The 24,888-nt window shown below is 39.5% G+C and overlaps 1 protein-coding gene across 22 annotated transcripts in view; it reads left to right on the top strand.

The window, feature by feature from the left end:
• Window positions 1–24,888, top strand: part of SVIL (supervillin) — a 145,572-nt gene that overhangs the window by 108,338 nt on the left and 12,346 nt on the right. For 17 of the 22 annotated variants that reach the window (XM_074532021.1, XM_074532086.1, XM_074531932.1 and 14 more), the window contains 10 exons: window positions 4,058–4,187; window positions 8,321–8,398; window positions 8,973–9,041; window positions 14,549–14,699; window positions 17,389–17,472; window positions 17,555–17,641; window positions 21,909–22,086; window positions 22,286–22,458; window positions 23,684–23,839; window positions 24,604–24,740. In XM_074532021.1, the coding sequence (XP_074388122.1) occupies window positions 4,058–4,187; window positions 8,321–8,398; window positions 8,973–9,041; window positions 14,549–14,699; window positions 17,389–17,472; window positions 17,555–17,641; window positions 21,909–22,086; window positions 22,286–22,458; window positions 23,684–23,839; window positions 24,604–24,740 (1,243 nt within the window). The remainder of the gene's footprint in view (window positions 1–4,057; window positions 4,188–8,320; window positions 8,399–8,972; window positions 9,042–14,548; window positions 14,700–17,388; window positions 17,473–17,554; window positions 17,642–21,908; window positions 22,087–22,285; window positions 22,459–23,683; window positions 23,840–24,603; window positions 24,741–24,888) is intronic. The other 5 variants (XM_074532495.1, XM_074532431.1, XM_074531878.1 and 2 more) reach the window with 1 other exon arrangement.

Raw genomic sequence — 24,888 nt, 5'->3', positions numbered from 1 at the left:
TAGTCGCTGTTTCAGTCCTAACTTCAATGCCTCAGCTGAGTTGATCTCTTGAGTAACTGAAGCCTGTCAGTCACACAATCAGGAACCACTTTTGTTAGGACTCCAAGACTGGGTACTCAGTCCCAGAGCTGGAAAAAGGAAATACCTGCTGTCGTGTCAGGAGTTTGTATACTCTGATTCCACAAATATCTGTAAATGACTGAGCTCCTATCAAAATGTTTCAGCCTTCCAAAATACCACAGTAGTCTACTTCTTGTCCCAGAATTAAAAGACTACAACCACAACAAGTTTCTTTTGCCTGGCTGCAGTTCATGCCAAGTATTCATAAACATCAAAGAACATTTCTGCTAAAGATTGACTATTACACTTGGATTTTTTTTCCTTTTACATTCACTAACTTCATCTTCCCATCCAGTGGATTTTTCTGGCTGTGTCAGACATTCTTTCACCTTATGGAAGAACAACTTTTCCACACATGAAATAGTATTTGGGCAGGATGCATGAATGCTGGTCTGGATAAAAGTGATTTTCCACAAAGGCTTGCTTCACTGAACTAATACTATCCTCGTACAGTGAATGTATGGCTGGCATTTTTAGAATTGCCTATATTATATAGAAGAATGAAAATCATTACTTTTTAAGGAGGAAAGACACCTATACTCTCTTCTCCTGTCTCTGTGCATTTATTTAGACCAAAGGCCATCCTGTCAGCTCCACTGTAGAAGTCAGCTGCATGCCATGATCACTATTTTAAAAAGCTACATCTGATTCATTTCTGGTGAACCTTTTACCATCATTCTCACTTTCTCAGGAAAAATCTAGCCTAAACTTCATTTTCAATCTTTTTTGATGTATGGGTTCCTCAGCAATACTTTCTTACATAGTCTGGTTCCCACTATACTGAATTTATGCACTCTTTTTACAGTCAACTTCCTTTCTGTAGTTATATATCTCATATTGCTCTCCAGGATTTATGATTTATCCAAAAAGAACTGGTCAAGTGCAGCCAAGGGAGAACAGGTAAAAACCAAGCCTATGTCCAGTTTATTCTAGCTCAAGGAGACAACTAGCAACTAAGATACTAAAATATTGCCACAGAAGAAAGATGTGTCATTTTGGACATTTTTTTGCCAGGATTTTTGCCAAGGCCTTTCATGCCACTCTCTTTGTTTAGGCAAAACCATTGTTCAGATCTCATTTCTGTTTTCCTTCAGTATTCACTATCCAGCATTCTGCCTTCAGCTCTGAAAGCTTTTGCTTTGAGGCCACCCTGACACCTCTGGGATGAGGATCATTCTGTCTTGATGTCACATATTCTATCTCAGTAGCAGGTGAAAGAAGGATGCAGAGCAAGCTGTCAAAGATGGGCAGACACACTAAAAGCTTTTTCTTTCAAGAAAAGAGCAGAACTTACTTTCTTCATATTGGAAAAGGAACTTTTGGAGGCAAAAGTAGTGTGTCTACACTGCGAAAGTGACTAATGAATGTTTATTCATTATTTATAAAAAGTGGAAAACTAGAGCTATTCAATGAAACCAGTAAGCAGCAGGCCTTAAACAAATCTAAGGGTTAGACCTAATATTTGCCTTATTTTCTAAGACTTTCCAAAGAATCAGCTGCTCTGTACTGCTGAGCGTGTGAGTTTACTTTTAGGAACCAATTCAGTAGTTCTTGCATCTTTATTCATCCAAAAGGGTGTCCTCCATTCAGCTGTTGCTGAGTCAGGGCACTCTGACTTTACTGCCACTTCCATTGTTCGAAAGAAATGCATGGCTTTAGGTTTGACACAGCAGTGAAGTTTTTATTGGCATACAGAGCATACATGTTTCTTTTAAGTGGTGATTTCATTGCTCAAAACAGGCAAATGTGTGTTCTCACTTGTAGGAGTCAGTTGTTTCATTACATATACCAGTGAAGCATGGAGGGCTGCTATAAAACCATCCTTATGGCAGAGAAGAAAACAAAATCTCCAAAGAACAGAAGTATTCTTAGAATTACAGATTTTTCTCCCCCTGATCAAGCAGGCTGCTTGGGTCAAAGGTCTAGAGCAAATACCCTGCAGTAATGTTAGCTTAAAAAAACCTAAAACTCAAGAAATAAAAAAAAACACTTATTTTCCCCTGCCTGCTATGCTGAGTAGCTGTAAACATTTTTAGAAACAAACCCAGCTTAGACCAAAGCTGACCAATATGCCTTCTAGTTTCAGTTATCACAGATCATTTCTAAGCAAAACTGACTTGAGAGAACATAGCTACTGAAGATAACTCATTGCATGGTGGCAATTCAGTCCCGTCTTGGTCTCCTCCACAGTTTTACACATGCATGGATGCACTCCAGAAGATTAGTTCTGGGCAGTGAAATCTTGTGTCCTTTCTGCAAACAATGACCATGACCTCAGCTCCTTATTGTGAGTCCTTCTCACCCCTACTCATCCTGTGCTGTGAGGTATGAAGCAACCAGGCACTGTGAAGCCTGTCAGCACTGCCTGCCTGGGCAAGAAGAGAGGAAATAACTGCTTTCTTGAATACTAACATTCTTACTGCCATTGTATTCTGTTAGATTTACTGTTTTCTGCATTCTTAGTTTTTCTCAAGTGACTGCCTTAGGCCCAATTGATCATCCCCAAATAGGTCAGTAGCATGGCTGCACCCCCTGGATTTTTGCAGGAGGCAGCTGCCTGAAACTTGGCCTCTGGCTTCTAGACCTCCTTGGTTCTACCCTTTCCTTCTCCTCAGAGTTTCCAGACAAGACTTGCTGTGAGGATAACAGTAATCACATCTCTGAAAAAGAATTTCCATATCTTGTGGTCAGAATAGGTTTAACTACTCAACCTGTTCAAACATTGATAGGGTTTAGGGTTTTGTATAATTCTTACTGAAATGCTGTAGATTTGAGAAAGTTATGTCATAAGACTTAATTAAACTAAAAAATTATTTAGTAGATCAATGCAACTGTTTGCAAAAGTGCTGCAGATACACATTTTATGGATTACGAAGAATGATTTCTGAAGGGCAGAAAACTCATATAAATGTCAATTTCTGAGGAAAGTAAACTGAAGATCATCATGCCTGTATAGACCTCATATTCCTGACTGACTTCACCTGTCCCCAAAAGTAGTCACCTCAGGGTTTGTATGGACAAATAGAATTCCAGCAAAACTAATCTACATGTTGTCCCCACTGCAGCCAGTCAGCCCTTTGTATTATATTCAGAATTTTGCTCAAGTTTAGGAAACAATGCTGTGAAAAGATCCCACTTACTGAGATTAATGGTAATCCACATTTTAAGACCTCCTTTAAACAGGTTGAATGTTGCTGGTAGATTTCACAGCTGCAGGATAGCTAGCACCAGGTTATTAGAGCATTGATGCTGCTGATTTGTGTCACAGCAATGTTGGGCTAAGCAAGGGAATACAAAGTAATCCCAGGGAGTCTGATAAGTAACCTCAGCCCCTGGAGTTGGAGTGAAAGCAGGAACTGCAGAGTTGTCCTTTGATGTGCCTGATGAGATCTAATTGGTGTGTGCCTGTTGAACAGACCTCTTTCTTCTTGGGCCTTAAACAAAATAATTTTAAGAGTATTTTTTAATGAGTACAATGAAGACCAAAGGTAAGATATATTCTTAACTTTGGACACCTACAGGATAAGTATCCATAGCCAAGCTACTCACTTGCTGTGCCTTAGTGACAGAGTGGAGGGAAAAAAGCAGTTATTAATCTGACCTTTTTATACACCTACTTTAGGAGGATCTGTGTTGTGCCTTGGTCTTCCTTGACTGTATTGGCAATTTCCACTGATGATACAAATTAACTGGAGTGTCTGTCTCAGGTCTGGATGTCTGTTTTGACAGATGATTGCCATTCAACATGTACAATATAAGGCTTGGTGTTTGTTTGTGAGCTTTGTATATGTGTATGAAATGTGAATAACTTGGTTAATGCTAGAAAACCTAATTTCAGATTATCTTGAATGCAGCATTAGTGAAACAATGAGGTTACCTTTTGAGGATAATGGGAAGGACTGTTTAAAGCTGCCTGTTGGCATGCTTTTCCTTGTAGGTTGGCATTGCTGAAGAAGAGTGGTGAAGAAGATTGGAAGAGCAGGCTCAGCAAAAAGCAGGAGTATGCAAAAGTGGCCGTCGCTGATCGCAGTGCGCAGATGCAAGAAGTTGAGCAGCTGTTGAAGAAGGTAACTCTGTCCCCATTTGGGAAAAACATCCTGCTTGAAATGCTTTTGCTTTTTGAAGATGCATCCAAGTAGTCAGGCATGCCTAATATTAGCTGCTAGCTCCTGCTGCTCCTCTTGTTGTCAGGCTTGTTTAAAAACCAATTCTCCCAACATGAGGGATTATTTAATGAGGAGGTCTCCACTGTCCTGGGATGTGTAATAGTAATCACAGTGTCTTCACATCAGAAGATAACGAACTAGGAAGTGGGTCTGTAAGGCTTCTGCAGCATGTACAGGTATAATGATTTAAGCCCTTTCTCCAGCCCCTCTTCCCTCTCCCCCTTCCATGCCCCCACATTGAAACTGCCTTAACACTTAGTTCTGATGTTTTCTTATGTATGGGTGAGTTTGTGAAAATGTCACATTCCTAACACTGTGTTATCTCTGTGCATACACTGGGTTTTTAATCAGTTATTTTGGATCCTAGAGCTACTGAGGTAATGCAGGAACAAGAGCATTCATAAGGCATTTGGCTTTGGTTATCTTGCATGATCTTTGCAGTTTGTGAAGAGCCAGAAGTGGCAGGACCAAGATTTTATCTGTCTTACAACAGGTAGTGAATAAAGCGGGAGATGGATAGATAGGTGTGGAGGAAAGGGAGATCCACATTGTTAGCACACTCAGATTATGTCTATACATGAGTAAATTAGGTTGTCCAGTGAGAGTGGATCTTTTTTATATATATATATATATATATATATATATATATATATATATATATATATATATATATTATTACCTCAATACAGTAATGGTTGCTGGATGTGCTACCTGTGCCATATTTTTTTTTTTGGTCCAGTGAAGTTTTTGTTTCAGACTAAATTTAGCTTGGACCTGTGACCTGACTGCCTTTAGCAGCAGAGGTGTTAGATGGGGATCTTGGAGTGCACTTCAAGTCTTGGTTTCATGCAAAAGTCTGTGCAGTCTGCAGTGTGAACCAAAGTGCAGAAAGTGAGGGTGATGGGGAGATTTGCTTCAAAATTGGTTAAAAATTGACTGTACCCTGGCTCTAAGTACAGGACCAATGGAGGTTTGTTTCCCTTCTCAGTCAGATTAAATAGGCTGTCTCAAAAGCCTTTAAATTCTGTGGGAGTACTTCACAGAGGACAGGTGAAAATAAATTTGTGTTACAAAATTTGCTAGTGGGGATGGTAATATTTGGATCCAATTATTTAGTTGTTTACTTCTACTAAATATATAGGTAAACAGTAACAAAAAGTCTCCTGCTCCATCAGTGCATTACAAGTAAGGACACAGTTTATCATTACTGAGGATAAATTTGTGCCTGAACATGTGAGTCATCAGTCATGTTAACTGGACAGAAAAGAATAAAGCTGATTTTTGCAGTTTGGTTTATGGGGTTTGTTTTGGTTTTGCCCTGTGGACTTGTTCAAAAATCCAGCTGCTAGTTTGAAAGGCGTCCTAAAGCAAAAATAGTTCCAGGGAGGAAAGCAAAATTGTGGTCACATTTTTAACAGGCTAGTCTCCAAAATGACAACTGTTGAGATCAGATAACAAATGTACTCTAGCTAAAGACAGTGGGGTTGAGAAAAAGCTTTAAACAGCTGCCAAGATTTAGGCAGAGACAAACCCTTTGTTCTCTCTCCTCACCCCTCAGCACCCATACCCTCCCTGCTGTGTTGCCATGTGCAGCAAGCACAGTCAGGCTTTTAAAGCAAGTAAGGGAGCATGAAGTGCTGGAGGGATACAAGCTTTGAAGTGACAGTGCTAGCAGGGGACATTTCTGTGACACTGGGTCACCCACTCTGATAGTTCATGTTAGCTCTTGGCTATTTAGAGCCTGAATCAAAGGATTTTCATATCTGTCTATGGATGAAAACTTGGGTGTGTAAGATCCACAATTCTATGAACTATAGTGATGTTTGGGATGCTGATTCTCATGTGATACATGAGAAATACGTCAACTCTTACTGAGGGTACTCTACTTACAAGACACCATGTCAGCTGCCCTTAAATCTAGAAGTACTGATTTTGATAAGCAATCAGTGTGGTGGCTGAGGACCATGAAGCACTGTGCTATTGAATTCTGTTTGTAAAACTTTGAGACTCTGCTGTACTTGAGAATCTTAAGTGTTTTCTGTTGCTGGATTACAGTAAAAATGCAGGAATTGTAGTGATTACTGAATTTTGAGCTAGTTAGATAATTTCCACACATGGCAGTCATCAACATCATGGCAGTCACCAACACCATGGCATCAACAGCAAGGGTGTGTAAACTTCTGTCATGCCCTGCTGCTTCAAAACAATGCCTGATATTTTTAGTTGCAGCATGGTGCTCCTATTAATGTAGTCAGACACCTTTTTAGGGGTTTTTTTTTGGTGTGTCTGTGTGTGTCTCTCTTTTAAAAGCTTACCTAAATTAATCTGGAGATTTGATTATTGAAGCATAGCTGCAGAAATTAGAAGTAAATAGAGTACATTTAGATTTCATATAAACAACAAAAGTGAAAAGATTCATACTCTTAACAAAATAACTACATTAAATAGTGCTGTTTGATCACTTCTAGTCAAAATGCTTCTTCGTGGTGTCTACATGGTGAAATATTTATCCAAATGTGTTACAGTCATTTGTGTGTAGACTAAACTGTAGAAAAACACCATAAAATTCATGGAAAAGCTGACAGAGCAACCTCAAACAGGAAAAAAAAAAAGAGAGAGACTAAGGAATTAACACAAGCAGATACAGATGAGGGGGGAAGCTGAGATTTACTTGGAGGTCTAGCATCTGTTTTGATGATTGCTGCACACAGGAGGAAAAATTTTTGGAAGCTGTGAGGCTTCTTAGATTATTTGTATATATGGTAAAACATATTTGGACAATTCACAGAATAGCTCTAACATCAGGGGAACCACTGTCTTGCTGGATGAATGTCTTACTGGAAAAAAAATCTCTTTTATTTAGGAAAAATATTTTGGATTTAGTACTTTGTTTTCATCATCTTACGCTGGATGGAACACTTGCAGTTTGTTGGATTTCTTCATGAGTAGAAAAATTAATTAATTTCAAAATCTTTCCATAATATCAAAATAGGAGGATTTACTGGAATAAAAATTTCTGGTTTATAGTGAACCATTTTTAACAGAGTCCCTGATTAATGTGATTACCAGCTGCATTGCAGTTGCATTAAAGCAGTGACTGACATTTGAAACCCTTAATTCTTACATTATGTTTAAATTGCAGCTCAGCACTGGTGTTAAAGGCTAGGGCTGAGCAGTCATTTCAAAATTACTCAGAGATGAAGTGTGTAAAAATCTTAGAGAGGGTAAACCCTTGAAAAGTGACTTTTAGACACTAAAATATTAGTTTTTTGCTGTGGTAAGAGTTTTATCCAATGCATGTATGTCATCCACCAAGTGCTTGTATCACATTCTCATCAAAGCTGAAACTCATTATTAGGCTGCATTTTGAGCCACTCTAATAAGCTGAATTTATCCATCCACTGTGCCATGCTCCCCATTTGCTTTAACCTACAGAAAGGGAGAAGAATTAAAGCTGATAAAGCCATGTCTAATCAGCTTTGGGTAAGCTCAGCTCTGGGGCAGGGTTTATTTGTAGGCTGTGTTTGGAATGGTGAACTCACCTTCACTGAGTACTCTGGGCTTAGCAAATCCTTCCAGATGGCTTTTGAGTCTCCCAGTTTCAGCAAGCATTCTTTCCTTTCATCCAGAGAATAGATGATTTGCTGTTTAGCAGGGTCTGATTAAACTTGCAGCAGAGTTATTCACATTGTGGTTGACATGGTTCATCACTTTAATGGTGCATGAAAACAGAGACATATTAAAATTATCAGCATACAAAAAGTGTGTCTTCCAGCTGTGCTGTTTTGTTCTGTGTTGGGTTGTAGTGATGTTGTTACTAACTTGGATAATTCCTGCATGAAATGGCTTTGGTAAACATGCTGTTGTATTATGACAGCATTTTTGATCTCTGCTTTCCAACAGTGAAAACATTTCTAGAAGATCAAAAGATTTAGTAAGAAATAAGGGAAAGAGGAGTTACTTCTCTCCCATTTCCATTTCTGGTAGTCCAGTTCTTTTCTAATTCCTTTACTCTGCTTCTGTCCTTGTCATAGGAACCTGTATATGCTTCTACTTACTCTCCTGTTATACCTGCTCTCCATAAATTTCATCCTTTTCTACCTGTTAATCAGGTGAGCAAAAGTCTGCACAATTTAAATGCTCAGCAATTTCAAGTAAGGACATTTTACCTGTGTTTTTTAACATACAAAATTTATAATCCTCTTAACTGATTAACCAGCTCAGTAAATGTAGCTTTAAAGGAACATAATGTTATGCCACTATTCTGTGTACTCTTTTTCAATATACAGTGTGCTGCTATTTCTCTTATGGTTGCTTTTCTGAAAGTTCTCTATCTGTTTTATACTGTATTGGTGAGAAAGTAAAGGAAGAAAACATTATTGAATTAATTATAATACTGAAAACTTGTAAGTTGCTAAAAAAGGTGTATAAAAGGAGTAGTATGGAACTAGACAGCATTATTGTAGAATTTTGCTGTGTACCGTGATCTCCCTGTAAGTAATGTGCATGTCCAATGTGAGACATAATATCATCTAACTTACTGACTGTAAAAGAACTGCTTTTGTTGAGAGGTGACTTTCCCATAGTGCTTTTCCTCAGTCCCTGTGTAAAGGATTTTTGCCTTGCATGTCCTGCTTCTCTTCTCTGACTATCCCATCTTCCTGCTTCTCTCTTTCTTCCTTTAAGGTCTGTAGTACTAGTTTGAAAGAATCAAGCTCTCTGATTTCTGATGACCGTCATCCTTGGAGATGGAAGGTGAAATGCTCTAAAAAATTTCTATTTCATTTTTGGAGGGAGGAGTGAGACAGAAAATTACACTCAGATTGATGATGCACATTCCTAATTTGTGTTTGCCGGGGGACAGAGTTCTGCTGCTGCTCCAGTAAATATTAGAGAAGCTTCATGGGAAGCTTCATGGGAAGTTCCTCAACATCATGTCTGCACCTCTGCAATTCCATCACAGACAATTTGAAGAATTAATAGATAATGAGAAATATAAACTCCCTACACCCAGAGCAATATAACAAAGTTCGCTGAGCAGTAGAGTACTAGACCTTGATCTCAGCAAACTATTCCTGGTTCACATGATCAGAGGTAAAAATGCAAAGGCAGAAATGGGCAAAGAAACGAGCTGCAGAAAACACAAGAAAACATTTTGGAATGTTTCCTTGAAAGAAAACAAGGAGGGCTCACTGGAAGCTCTCAATAGATCTACATAAATCAAATTCTGCTATATTACACATCCTTGTCCCTTGCCTCCCACCTTGCACTTGTGGTTCCTGTGTTACAGGGAATCCATTGGGTTCTGCATTCCCACAGTTTGTGCTGCATGCAGGGAGCTTTCTGACCAGCATGGGTAATGGCAGCGAGCTCAAGGAGCAGATACTGCTGGGCTGGGATGAGGAATACAGAAGGCTGGATGAATACAGAGGCTACTGGATATATTACAAACATTTAGGCAACTGATATTTACCACTTCCACATTCACTTTTATAGCTGGTTTTGAATATGATCTTTTACTGTGAGTTTTTTTAATTAAAATTGAATTTTAGACTATTCTGAAATTTGTTCGTGCTACCTCTTTCCTATAAGCTGTGGATTTAATATAGCTTATTTACTTCGGTTGTGACAGAGTTCACCAGCTTTATGTATCTAGAAGAGAACAATATATTCTAACTTAATAATAACCCTCCAGTAATGACAGGAGGCCTTTTAATGAGCTGTTCATTCCATCTGTCTTAAAAGGATAACAGCAAAAATAGTCAAAAAGAGTCTTCTTTCCATTGATTTTGGTGAGCTACATCCTTCTCTCTTAGCAAGCTGCTTCCTTCTAGCACTGTGTCAAGGTATATGCAGTTTTGTTTGGGGTTTTTTCTGACACAGTTAATCACTTTGTTATTTGCACCAAACATGAGTTGAGTGTGTTCTGTCTTCCTCAAAGCAGTTCCGAACAGAAAGGCATATTTTTGCATGTAGTTTTCCCTCCATGTTGTCTTACATGAAGGCCCTTATAAAGTTGCAGAGCAAAACAACACAGAGACTTTTTACCATACTTGTACAACTTGTTGGATTCTCCTTATGGCTTTTTGTTTTAGGAGCTTACACTAGAGAAGTTACCTGTATTAAAAAAAAAAAAAAAGAAGATACTTTTTGAATCCTTCTTTTATGTAATTTATAGTATTTGTTTTAATAGAACCTCCTTTTGAAAAACATGGGTTTTTGTGTTCATTCTTCGCTTGGATTCCCCCAGGTAGTGGCAGTCTTGATCTTCTACATAGAAAAACATGAATTATCTTATTTCTTGTATTAAAAAACAACCAAAAAAAACAACAAAACCAAACAGCAGCACGCTAACCGACCACTCTTTCTCAGTTCTTGTCACCTAAAGGGGACCTTGCTTGGACTGCAAAATTGTAGGAGCATTGCCTAGAAGTGGCCCTTTCCTTAGGATAAACAGGGGAGTGCCTGCCATACCCTCAAGAAATGTGCTAGAAAAGACCAATATCATCATCCAACCTAGCCAAGCTGTGGGAGAAAGTAATCCCTGTTTCTAACTGTTCTTGCATTGAGTCTGTAAATCCTTCCCAGACTAAAAACAGGATCTTTTAGAAAAACACACAGTCTTAATTCTAAACTGTCAGCCTACAGAAAATTCTTGGCAATATTAAGTAATTCTTCATATGTTATTATTCTTGCTGTGTTAAATGTAACTCTTAACCCTTTCTTCAGTGAAAATACACACTTATCTGATATAATCTAATGTTAATTTAAAAAAAATATTTTAAACCTTTCAAAATTGTCAGCACCCTGGGTAGAAGCATGGAGTCTGGAAATGGATGAGTTATTCCAGTACAGATTATCTGTTCCAAACAACTTTCCATGAGAGTTTTTGTCTCTCTTCTTTTTCTTTCTTCCTAATTGGCTGGGTTGGGGACTTTTTTTAATAACATTTCTCTTAAAAGCCTGGTTTACCAGACTTTTCTGATATCCTTTTTTTTTCAACCATCTATGTGATTATCTCTTCTTTATCTTCATCATTCTCCTCTATGTTGGTGTCATCATGAGGATCTTCTTAGGGGATGAAACTGCATCCCTTGTTTTCCATGTTCATGAAAGCATTTTGATCAAATTTGGGATGAATCAGATCACTGCATGACTCTTTCCTCTTTGGTCAGTTAACCAGTTTACAGCCTGTAAGCTGCTCTGGTATTTTTATATTGCTCAGAAAAACCTACCCCAGAATGTCATCTGTGATTAACTCAAATACATTAAAGAAATCACAGATAACAGTGTTAATACATTTAATCACACTTGAGCTCATCAAACTTACCCTTTTGATTAAACCTGTTTTCCATAATGCCATGTGGAATGGCATTAATTACAGGCTGGTGATTTGATTCTTCATTGATTGTCTTTGCAGCAGCCTTTCCATGGGTGTCTGGAAGAACCAAGAGCTTGTGTGGCCTGTTCCTACATGCTTTAGTTTTACTTCTAAATATTGTCCACATCTGAGCTTTTATCCTAATTATTTTCCCATTTTCAAAGGCTTTTGTTTGAAATTTGTTCTTGTGTTTTGGGGCATCTCCTTTTCCAGTTTTTTTGTCTAAGGTATCAATGAACACATCCATCTATTTTACACAATAAATTAGAATATTTCATTGAAAGTAACTAATTTAAACGAAAAAATTGCATTGGATCTGTTTTATTCCTAAGTTTTTATATGTTATTTTTATTTATTCTTGATATAATTTTTTTTTACTTTTTTACAGCTGCAAATTTGAGGTTCTTCTTTCATATCATAATTTGGGTTTTTAAACTTAAAAATAAAATTTGGACTTAGAAGCTCCTTGAGTTTTAGCTTTCTTAGCATATGTTCTCCCAATTAGAATGTGCTTTGACCAGTTAATTCCTCCACAAATGCTCCATGTGGCAATTCTGAAAGCTTTCTAAACTGTCCTCAACTAGCAGGTGGATTTTTTCTGAAATTTCTTTTGACAGTTGCATTGGCTCATATTAGCTTTCTAGCTATATAAAATTATTATTTATTTAATCATGGCATATACTTCTGGTTTTCAGCAGAACTGTTAAGGGAAGTTAAGTTGATGGGAAATTTCTTGGTGTCTATTTAGTTTATAATTTTTTACCTTATTTGTTCATCAATAGATTAATGTAGGAGTCTTCATGCATTAGGAGGAGATCTAGTGTGGAATTGCTCCAAATTGTGTAACATATGTACACAGTCTGATTTTTTTTTTTTTGTTAGGAACTCCAAAGATGTTTTGCCCAATGGAACAGCTTAAATTCTTCCATTCAAAAAAAAAGGAAAAAAAAAAAAAGTCTGTTTCTCCTGTCTGACAGCTGTTTTCTTTTATCCTTTGACATAGCTCCAGAATGACTGACAATCTTTCTGGCAATTCATGTGTGTAGTGATTAACACACATAATTTCTAGGACTGCATCTTCAGAATTTTCAGTAGCTCTGTAGACTCTGAAGCTCCAGGTATTTGCTGGAGACAAAATCCAAAATTTAGACTCCTCTAAGGCTAAAAATCCAAATCCACATTATTTTATTTCTTTCTGCCTCTCCCTCACTTCCCTCACATCGTAATGGAAGTCAACATCCTTATTAAGTTTAAAGTATTTATTTTGTGTATTAAATTTTACTTGTGGCTTCATTAGGTGTTTATTAATTTCCTGCCCAGGTCTCCTTTAATATGTTGTTGTGGTATTTTCTACCAATTTTTCATCCCAGAGGTGCCTGTGCTGACAATGGGTAGAGACTGGAAGAAATGAAAGAAACTTCTTCAGTGTTTTTCTTTAAAGCATTCAAAGGCTTTGACAGATGAGGAAATGATACTGAATAGACTTGTGTATTGTTATTTCTAACGAACATTTTTGAGTTCTAGGGAAAAATCAGAGTATTTAATCTTGATTATCATGGCTTGCAGTCCTGTTGTCTGGCTGTCCAGCTCTTTTTCCTGATAAATGGAGAGGAAGTGTTACTGCAGAAGGCTGCAGAAATATAGTGGGGGGCTCTCGTGGCCCTAGTCCTTGTACCAACCTTTACTTGGTTTGTCTTCATTCTTCTGGCTGATGTCTGCTGATCTTGGTAAATGTTGAAAGCTACAAACTCTCTATATTACAGTGTCCCCTGCAGTCACAATAGTTTTTATATAAAATGTCTTATTTATTTAGTCTGATTGATTTTTAAGAAAATAAAAAATAACAATATCCTCTTGAAAGGAGAAGAATGTTTATGTTCACAAGCTGGTGCATACTTTTGCGTTTTCCATCTGTGGTTCTCTGACCTAGAGGGGTATTAAAGCTTGAGATTTTAATTTATTTTTTTGAATTCTAGCAGCTAGGTTGTAAAGAAAAATGATGAATAGAATCAACTTGAAAGTAATTCTAGAGCTGACAGTTCCATGCACTAAAAATACTTCTATGTTTGACTTCTATGCAGTGTAATCCCTGAAATGTTGATAGTTTCTAAAGACAACTATATTAAAGTAACAGTCCTTTGGCCTGACCTAGCTACAGCAGAGTATGTAAATTCAGTTTCTTCCCTACCTAAAGTACCATCATCAATCTGTCTGTGTGAGAAGGGCACTGAGACAGTGCTCCTTCTGCTTCTAATCACTCCAGCTGTTGGCTGCCAACATCTAAAGCAAGAAAGGAAAGCTAAGGGTGACCTAAGGGGAGAAAAAAAAGACGGAGTAGTAGAGATGATCAGTCCTTGGAAAAATATTTAGTAGAGCAAGCTGACTTAAGATCTAAAATGAGCAGCCTCTGGAGACACTGCTAATCCTGCCTGGGGAACTGAGTTACTGTAAGAGACTGATCAGGAATCACCCACTGAGGTTACACCACTTCTCTGTTTTTCCCTGTGCCACCTGCAGATTTGCACACCTGGAAACATCTGCTCATAGTCACCTGTGTAGCAAGTCATGGTTCAAAAGAACAAGGCCTGGAAAATGATTTCTTACACAGAGTGAATAGTTTGCTTTGGGTAGAGGAGTGCCATCTGCCCTGGCTGGTAGTCTCAATAAAAGGTCAAAGAGCACAGACCAAAACCTTGTGCTCCCAGTGTAATGGGGCAGCAAGACAATGAAGCCCTGCAGGGTGTGGGACTTCACTGCAGCAGCTTGTTCCCTGCTCCCTTCCTCTGCATCTGGCAGCTGAAATGTTCCACCAGTCTTTAGCTATGTCTCTAGCAGGTTTTTTAAACATCTCTTTTTTTCTTTCTTTCTTTCCCCCAAAAAGCAAAGAATGGCAGATAACCAGGAGAGTCAGATGACCATTGAGGAGAGGAAACACCTGATTTCAGCTCGAGAAGAAGCCTGGAAGTCCAAGGGAAAAGGAGCAGCCAATGACTCCACACAGTTCACTGTGGCTGGCCGAATGGTAAAAAAAGGTCAGTGACGAAATGATCCCAATATAAATAAGACACCTCTTGTCTGTCTAGTCAAAATAAAGTCAAACTAAAGCAATGCAGAAACAGCATCTGTATTTAGCAAGAGGAAGGCTGTTTATCTTCAGCTGAATAATTGTGTCATGAGGCTGTTCACTGTAGTTTCTTGTGGGTGTGGTATTGATCCATTTTATTCTGCACTGTTGCACTGCCATCCACTTATCACTGGGCTCTGTCTGGCTGGTGGAAATCTACCACTACAACAGGGATATATGTTTTGGTTTTCCTTCTAATACAACCCACAGGACATAGTTAGATTATTCTTTTTTACTTCCTTTGAAAACCCAGCTGCACTGTCTAGAGAATAGTTGTGAAATCGAGCTGTTTCTGTTGCTGGCATTTCCCCCACTCCTAGGATCACTGGGAATATTTAACAAACAAGTATTGTTTTTATGGAGGCTGTCTTGGACAACAGCTTGAAGTGTTATGTTTGGCTGAAGATTCCCTGGTTCTGCATAAAACCACAGAGTAGAAATGACAAGGGAGCAATGTTGACTTTTTTTGGGATCTCTTGAATTCAGTTACTGTTTCCAGATCTAATCATTCTTCTGAAGTGGACAGGAGTCTCTGAAGGCTGCCCATGGTAGGAGTGCAGCTGTTCACACAGCATGCCTGGGAAGATGATAGCTTTGGGCAGAAGGCACCTAAACTGATCTTTTGTGCTTAATGACTACTAGGTTTTGGGTTGTTACAAGGACTTGGATATTAAACACAACAACAATGGACCTTGAATTAAATTACAGCTGTGAAAAAAAATTCACTGTAGGGCAAGGGCAATACTGAAACAGGAGTAAATGCTTGCAATCCAAGCCACAATCTGTTGGCAGACAAACAGATAAATGGTATTAGGAATTACCTCTGTTAGTAACATATTTTAGCTGCTGCTTACATTTTGCTGCTAGAAATGACAGTTGGTCACTATTTAAAGAGTAACCCTTTTTGGAGGATCACTAAAAAAAAATTGTTTAGAGTTCAGAGAAGACCTGCTCTTTGAGTTTTGGGTTTGTTGTTTTTTGGGTTTTTTTTGGTTTTTTTTTTTTTTTTGCAAATAGTTTGGTCTTTGGAAAGGAAAAGAAGGAATAGAAGAGCATTTGCCCTTCCTAATAAAAAAATTATCTTGCAAGGATCTCTTTAGGTGCTGTGATGATTCTTTTGAAGAAGTAAGGTAATACAATGACAGTGAAATCAATAAAAGTAGCCCAAGTTAGATGTGTACTGATTTATATCCTGAAAGAATAAATTATCATTGAGTTTTTAATTTAAGAGATTATGAGAAAACAATGCAAAATAACATCTTTGTTATATGCATGTGCACAGATGCTGTATTTTAATTGCTTCTTATGGCTGAAAATTATCCCGTCCTAATTGGAAGGTGATCCTCTCCTAAGCAGTTCTCAGTGTGGTCTTGTGGATTATGTGCTGGTAGAGCTGCTTAAGAGCTATGTCCTCTTGAGTGTGTCTTGAGGAAGGCTTAACCCACTGACTTAAAATCTGCTGGAATTTTGAGTCTCTTAGGTAACAGAGGAAAAAAATTGCTTTTGGAAAAACTACCTAGTAATATTCCAAATTTAACTTGGAATTTAACAATTATGACAATTACATTGCTACAACATGCAGTAAAGATAATAGAAACATGTTTAGTATATGTTCTCCCAGCACAGTATTGGTTTAATCTGATCAAAATAACTAAAGGCTTAAGCTTACATGGCTCAATAATTAGTAAGCTATGGCTAAGTGGAAAATAGATAATAGAGAACAGTATAAATGTCTGTTTCTCCATTTACTGAAAGTCTAGGCAGCAAAAGTTAATAGGTGCAATTGTTTGCCTCAGTATGCTTTTCTACCTAATAAAACCCTCCACTGCTATAGAGTGCAGTTCTCTTACTAGAGCAGTGTAGATTCACATGACAACTAAAACTAAAAAATCTATCTTTATTTTACCCACTGGGTCCAGAATGAATTGCTTTATGATAGTTACTGAAAAGGATGGAGGAGAGTACAACAAAAGGAGAACATAGTGCTTGATATGGTGGAGATTCTAACTTCCATTTCTGCTTCAATTTCCATGTATACTTAAAAACTCAACAGGGACCAAGAATTACTGTGAAATCCAAGGACAGCATTCACAAGTTAGATATATCCTGTTATGCGTATTCATAGAGTGCTTAAATTTAAAAAAGGGACTAAGAGGGTGGTAGAGGTGAAGGTGCCTAGCAAGATCATGGTGACTTCCCTGCTAAACTTATCTTTTTTTTTCAGAACACTTCAATGTTTATGAAATGTAGCTTGTAGTACAGCTGGAGCCCAAAATGTAGACCAAATGAACTGCTGCTACCTTGAAAAGGAGCAAAATTAATATATTCCAGAGACAGCCTGTATCTTGTGTTAGCTTGCAAAGAGACACTGGGAAATGGAGCTTTGTTCTTGTCAATGGGGTGGTTTCTGAGGCTACTGTTGAATAAAGGAGCAGGCAGGGCCCTCTGCCATCTCCAATACAATGGCTGGGGAAGTGTGCTGGCCTGTAGGAAGTAGCCAGGCTCATCTGCTTTCCCCAAATAGCTTCTCTGTCGTCCCTGTTGCAAGCACAGGCTGACTCATGGCTGCATTTCCTGTGCTCTGTGTCCCTGGGCAGGCCTGGCTTCCCCAAGTGCACTGACACCAACAGCGTCCCCTTTCCGGCAGAAGTCTACCACCCCAGTTACAAAGCCCTTGGAAGGTAAGGAAGAAAAATGGCTGAAATATGTTCAGGCTTATTTACTTCCTGTCAATTAACAGGTTTTACTTTCTGGTTTGCTTAGAAATTGAAGCCAGGCCTGACATGCAGTTGGAATCAGATATGAAGCTTGACAAGTTGGAGTCATTCTTGGGAAGGCTGAATAACAAAGGTTGGTAGAGTTATGAAGGGTGGGAGCATATCCACCTTCTGACTTTAGTAAATTGATTAAAGTGCCCCTTAGTTAAAATATCTGGTAGCAGAAACTGAATATTTCTTTGCTCAGACTGCAGTTACTGGTAATTTTGTTTTTGTGATTCAGTCTTTGCTAAATTTTAAGAAAAACTTTTCACAATTGTATTACAAGTGTACAGTAGAATAAATCACAGATGCCTAAATAACTTTCTTAATTCTCTGGAAACAGGGATGTACACATCTTTCCGTACGGCAGAATTTCCTAAGAGCACACAGCCAGTCTGAACCATATTGCCTGTCCAAGTTTAGAGCAAATTTGGGGAAGAATCTCCCCAAAGGAGCTCCGGTGGGAAAAGCAGATCCAATCGGCCCCTCCCCCCCAACTGGTCCGGGAGGAAAGAAAAATACCTCCTTGGAGAAAGGTGGAAAAAAACCCCCTGTTTATTAAACAATAAGACCAAAACAGTATCAAAACAATGAGACCCCTTGCCACTCTAAAAGAGATGACAAACTGAGAAAAACCCCGGGTTCAAGCAGCAGCTCACTCAGTCTCTGATCAGTCTCTCAGTGCTGGAATTGTCGCAGGCCAGGCCTGGCCCGAGAGGCCACAGCTGCAGCTGCCGGTGCTCTCCTGGGTGTTCAGTCCAGAGCAGTTCCAAGAGGTCCAAAGAAAAGGGAAAAAACAGTCCAGGGAACTTCTTTGCCTCAGCTAGCTAACACTAACTAAAAAGCAAAAGAAGAGCTCTCTGTCCCGCTGTCTGTCCGCAGACAACACAGTCAGGAGCAGGAATGTGGAGGAGTGCAGTGTCTGAGAAACAAAACTGCGCGCTTCTTCTCTCTCCCTCTTCACTCTCTGTAACACTCTTAAAGGTACAAAACTTATTATTATTCAACATAAACAGAATGAGACGATTGGGGATAAAAGCATCATATAGTCAACCCAGGACATTCCACCCCTTATCCCCATATCGTCTGCTTACTACTAAAACTAATATAAATTCTAACTCTACAAGTACATACATGATACATCCATTATACAACTATACACAGACAATGGTAATAACATTCAGGAAACAGTGATATTTATACAGGTTTTATCCAACAATCAGGTCTCCCTGAGGTACACATCGTGTTCTTCCATCTTTTTGCATTATCCACCACGTGCAACCTGGTCCCTGAGCAAAGACAACCCCACGAATGGGTTTGTCTGTACTCGAGGCAGAATTGATCCACACAGTCTTCCCTAACAAACCTCTGACATGTACCACTGGGACTTTGTCTCCATCTACTCTCTGCAAAGGCTCAGATTGGGCAGGGCCGACTCGGTTAGTAGAGCCTCGGGTGTTAACTAACCAGGTGGCCTTTGCCAGATGCTGATCCCAGTTCTTGAAAGATCCCCCACCTAATGCTTTCAATGTGGTTTTTAACAGTCCATTGTACCTCTCCACTTTGCCTGCAGCTGGTGCATGGTAGGGGATATGGTACACCCACTCAATGCCATGTTCCCTAGCCCAGGTGTTGACAAGGCTGTTCTTGAAATGAGTCCCATTGTCTGACTCAATCCTCTCAGGGGTGCCATGTCTCCACAGAACTTGCTTTTCCAGGCCCAGGATGGTGTTCCGGGCTGTAGCATGAGGCACAGGGTAGGTTTCCAGCCATCCAGTGGTGGCCTCCACCATGGTCAGCACGTAGCGCTTGCCCTGGCGTGTCTGGGGCAGTGTGATGTAGTCAATCTGCCAGGCCTCCCCATACTTGTACTTGGACCACCGCCCACCGTACCAGAGGGGCTTCAGTCGCTTGGCCTGCTTGATGGCAGCACACGTCTCACAGTCATGGATAACCTGAGAGATACTGTCCATGGTTAGATCCACCCCTCGGTCTCGTGCCCACTTATAGGTGGCATCTCTGCCCTGGTGGCCTGAGGCATCATGGGCCCATCGAGCTAAGAATAACTCTCCTTTATGTTCCCAATCTAGGTCTATTTTGGACACCCCTATCTTTGCGGCTTGGTCTACCTGATCATTGTTTTGGTGCTCCTCATTAGCTCTACTCTTGGGTACATGGGCATCTACATGGCGGACCTTCACAGGCAGCTTCCCTACCCTGGTAGCAATGTCTTTCCACTCTTCAGCAGCCCAAATTGGCTTTCCTCTACGTTGCCAGTTAGCCTTTTTCCACCTCTCCAGCCATCCCCACAGAGCATTGGCTACCATCCATGAATCAGTATAAAGGTAGAGCTTTGGCCACTTCTCTCTCTCAGCAATGTCCAGGGCCAGTTGAACAGCTTTGAGTTCAGCAAGTTGGCTTGATCCACCTTCTCCTTCAGTGGCCTCTGCCACCTGCCGTGTGGGGCTCCATACAGCTGCTTTCCACTTCCGGTTCATTCCCACAATGCGGCACGACCCATCAGTAAAGAGAGCGTATTGTGTATCTTCTGCTGGCAGTTGGTTGTATGGTGGAGCTTCTTCAGCTCGTGTCTCTTCTTGTTCCCCTTCATCAGAGAGACCAAAGTTTTCACCTTCGGGCCAATTTGTAATGACCTCCAAAATCCCAGGGCGATTCAGTTTACCTATATGGGCGCGCTGAGTGATGAGAGCAATCCACTTGCTCCATGTAGCACTGGTGGCATGGTGAGTGGAAGGAACCTTGCCTTTGAACATCCACCCCAGCACGGGTAGTCGGGGTGCCAGGAGGAGTTGTGCTTCAGTGCCTATTACCTCCGAAGCAGCCTGGACTCCTTCATAGGCAGCCAGGATTTCTTTCTCTGTTGGAGTATAGTTGGCTTCAGACCCTCTGTAGCTTCGACTCCAAAATCCCAGTGGTCGACCCCGAGTCTCCCCAGGCACCTTCTGCCAAAGGCTCCAGGACAAGCCATGGTTCCGGCTTGGCTCCGGTGGGAAAAGCAGATCCAATCGGCCCCTCCCCCCCAACTGGTCCGGGAGGAAAGAAAAATACCTCCTTGGAGAAAGGTGGAAAAAAACCCCCTGTTTATTAAACAATAAGACCAAAACAGTATCAAAACAATGAGACCCCTTGCCACTCTAAAAGAGATGACAAACTGAGAAAAACCCCGGGTTCAAGCAGCAGCTCACTCAGTCTCTGATCAGTCTCTCAGTGCTGGAATTGTCGCAGGCCAGGCCTGGCCCGAGAGGCCACAGCTGCAGCTGCCGGTGCTCTCCTGGGTGTTCAGTCCAGAGCAGTTCCAAGAGGTCCAAAGAAAAGGGAAAAAACAGTCCAGGGAACTTCTTTGCCTCAGCTAGCTAACACTAACTAAAAAGCAAAAGAAGAGCTCTCTGTCCCGCTGTCTGTCCGCAGACAACACAGTCAGGAGCAGGAATGTGGAGGAGTGCAGTGTCTGAGAAACAAAACTGCGCGCTTCTTCTCTCTCCCTCTTCACTCTCTGTAACACTCTTAAAGGTACAAAACTTATTATTATTCAACATAAACAGAATGAGACGATTGGGGATAAAAGCATCATATAGTCAACCCAGGACATTGCCATACAGAATGAAACATCTTTAAATGTAGTTGAGTCCTATTAAAATCAAAATAGGATACTAAGCTGCTCCCAAGCACAATTCATTCACTTTCCTGCTTTTTTGAAAATTGACTCTCTGTAGCAGCTCATCAGCTTCCCTCACAGCCTGTTGGCTGTTTATGAAGCTCTCTAGAGTTGTCTGGTGTTTCCATCTCATATGTCTGTCCTCCATTTGTAAGACAAAAATCTTTATTACATCTCTATGTAATTTGTAGTGTAACAGATACCATAAACAAATGTATTCACATTTCAGTACAGGAGGCACTAGCATAGGATAATGACTGTGCCACACTCACTTGTCTGAAGTAGTGACTTTTCCCCTTGTGATTCTAGATCTTTTCAAAGGCAGGAATTACACAGTTGGACGCAAGATGGAATATACAAAACCCTAAAATGCTTACATCATCATACTATAGCAACTCATTTATAATGTCCAAGTTTTCATTTAGCCTTATTTCCCTACCATTTTGTATAATAGTTATTACATATGAGTTACAGTTCACTGTTTTAATATTCTTTATCAACACACTTTTCTACCATCAATTAAAAAAAACTAACACAAAAAAACCCCAACAAAAACCAAAATATCACCACCACACTGAAAAAAAAATTACCCAGGCAACTACCAAACAAGCCATGTTTACCTTTTCTAGACTTAGAAACTCTAGTATGGTTATTTACTGGGTAAGGTGTTTTTTTCTTACAGTTGCTGGGATGCAAGAGACAGTGCTGACAGTTACAGGAAGATCTGTGAAAGAGGTGATGAAGCTGGATGATGATGAAACATTTTCCAAATTTTATCGCCATGTGGATTTCCCTTCCTCCTCAGTGCCTTTGGATTTTAATGAGGACTTCGATGCCATCTTTGATCCTTATGCACCAAAGTAAGAATTTCTTTTCCCCCATTGTTTTGAATGCTGAGACAAGGGCAGTGTTCAGCTCTAAGTCGTTCTTATTGGGCACGTTCATTTCTTCTGAAATAATGCTCCTGCCTGAATTGAGGAATTGATCCTGATTTATTGTCATTAGATGATTCTGACTAGAAAAATTACCTGATGATTATAAACACTGCTTGTTTTTCAGGTTGACATCTTCTGTAGCAGAGCACAAACGTGCAGTTAGGCCCACACGCAGAGTCCAGTCCTCCAGAAACCCCCTGAAAATGCTTGCAGCAAGACAAGATATTCTGCATGAGTATACTGAACAAAGACTGAATGTTGCCTTCATGGAGTCAAAGAGAATGAAAGTGGAAAAAAGTAAGCCAGCAGGATGATTTTTACAAGAAACCATCTTGCCTTTGTAATTATAAAAAAAATCCCAATGCAAAAAATGGAACTGAAGGAATGGAATGTATTCTCTGAGTGGCAATAAATGGATTGAGGTATAAGGTGAAATGTAGACTGTCTAGGAGGCCTGGAGAGAAGGGCAGGTGTGATTTCCTCATGGAAAGCTACCTATAGCCACCTCCTGTGCACAGATTTAATTATTTATTTTTAGAACAATCACCTTGGGCAGAGAGAGGGAGAGAGCCACAATGCCTGCAGGGTGTGCAGGGTGAGGAGGTCAAGGAAAGCAGATCCAGCCTCGTCATGCTGGGGTGAGAGCTGGCAAGAGTAGATGAATTTTTGTTCAGATACACTGGCCTCAATTTTGGGTCTTAATTTTCTCTCAGAAAGTGGAATTAGCCTTCTTGACTCCTTCTGATTAATTTCCATACAGGATTAGTGCTTTGTGGCAGGGCTTACAAGGTGTTTTACTTGTGAATTTGCTTTTTCCTGACAACCAGACGGACAACAAAGACTTTGTTGTAAAATTCATTCAAAGATTTGTCCAGCCACTCTTACATTTTGGGGTACAAGTTATCCTTACTACACTTGAGTAAAGAAAGATCATCTTTAACTATTGATTGTATTGATGAAAACACTAACTATATATGTAATACTTTGTTGCCATCTCATGAGAAGGATTTCCCTGAGTTATAAATTCAAAAAGTGTCTTGTCTTTGGTTGAGCAATAAACAAAAGTAGACAAGAATCTGACCGTAAGTTTACAGTAAAACATGGCTAAGACTTTGAAATGTAAATGAGTGTTGCATCACACTGTCTCAGCCGAATTTTAAGGGAATTACAGCTAATTAGCTTCGTCTCTGTGCTGTCTTTTATTATTAATCACTTAAAAGGCATTGAAGATCTGCACAGTACTTCACAAGACATTGGGTAGGACAGTTCCTAGTAAAGCTGGTATTCATGCCAATTCTGACACTGACAGTGTACTCTTGGATATCTAGAAATTAAGATAGTCCTAAACCCACAAATCTTTGGGGTAGTGGTTAATCTGCCTTTACTGCTGCTATGGAGAAGAAGAAAAACTGGAAATAATGGTCAGAAATTATTTTCTTAATGCAACAACTAATTCTTTATTATAATTTTTTTTTATTTTTATATCTGTCTGTCTTTCCTCCAATTTCTTTTCATGTACAAGTGTCTACAAATTCAAATTTCTCAGAAGTAGCACTTGCTGGCCTGGCAAGCAAAGAAAACTTCAGCAACATTAGCCTGCGGAGTGTTAATCTAACAGAGCAGAACTCTAACAACAGTGCTGTGCCATACAAGAAGCTAATGCTCCTGCAAATTAAAGGTATGCTGGAACTGCTTTTACTTTCCATAAATAAGAGGCTGAATGTAGCATGTGGGAGTTGCTACCACATTTAGATGCTTAGCTTGTTCTAAATCTTCAGGATCCCAAAACCTGAAAAATAAGTGGTAATTGTGTAAAAAAATTAAACCTTACAAATAGGTTTGCATTGGTCCACTGGCGTGTGTTTCCCAAAGAGAAAACAATATTTCAGAATATTTCATTATAAATTCGGGCTATCCCCTGTGGAAGTTTTTTAACTGTCCCATTCTTCCAGTGCTCAATATAATTTGGAAATGATGTGACAGTGTTCTTCCTCCACTTCCCCTTATAGTTCATAATAACATATCTTATTCTGGAAATAGCTAGGTTTTGGAAAGCAAAATTCTTAAAATCCTAAATTCTTAAAACTTTTTACTGCCTACAGAAATTGTGCTATGACTTCACTTAAGCAAATGTAAAAGGTTCTGGAATTTTGCTGCTGTCTGCCATTTACTTAATTCATTTCTTTCCAGAAGGACACAGAGTTGTTAAAGCAAGAACAGGAAATAATAGAAATATTAGTTGATAGGAGACAACATTTATTTTGTTTCCTGTGAGTAAACTTTTTTTCCACAGTAGTAGTCTTTTAATTATTCTTAAACAGTCTGTTTCCACATATTTTGCTAAATGTGATGGGATTGTTTGTGTTTCATTCAAAACAAATTAGGTCGTGGCATTTGATAGTAGTAGTTGAAGGAATATAATTAGCTTTGTTTTCTCTTTAGGAAGAAGACATGTTCAAACAAGATTAGTTGAACCAAGAGCCTCATCACTGAACAGCGGAGACTGTTTCCTGTTGTTAACTCCGCATTTATGTTTCTTGTGGGTAGGAGAGTTTGCAAATGTCATAGAAAAAGCAAAGGTCAGTACTCTTGTGAGGTTTTATTTATTATTTATTTTTAGGACCTTTGCAATATGTGTCTCTGATAAAATTGAGCCTTAGTGCCGCTTCTCTCAAAAAGTGGCATGTAACTGATAGTCTGTGATAGGGAGATATCCAGGATTCCTGA

The sequence above is a fragment of the Zonotrichia albicollis genome, chromosome 1 (genome assembly GCF_047830755.1).
Source record: "Zonotrichia albicollis isolate bZonAlb1 chromosome 1, bZonAlb1.hap1, whole genome shotgun sequence".
In the NCBI taxonomy this organism is placed as follows: Eukaryota; Metazoa; Chordata; class Aves; order Passeriformes; family Passerellidae; genus Zonotrichia; species Zonotrichia albicollis.
Note: the sequence above shows the minus strand (reverse complement) of the source record. Positions and strands in the feature narration are given on the sequence as shown.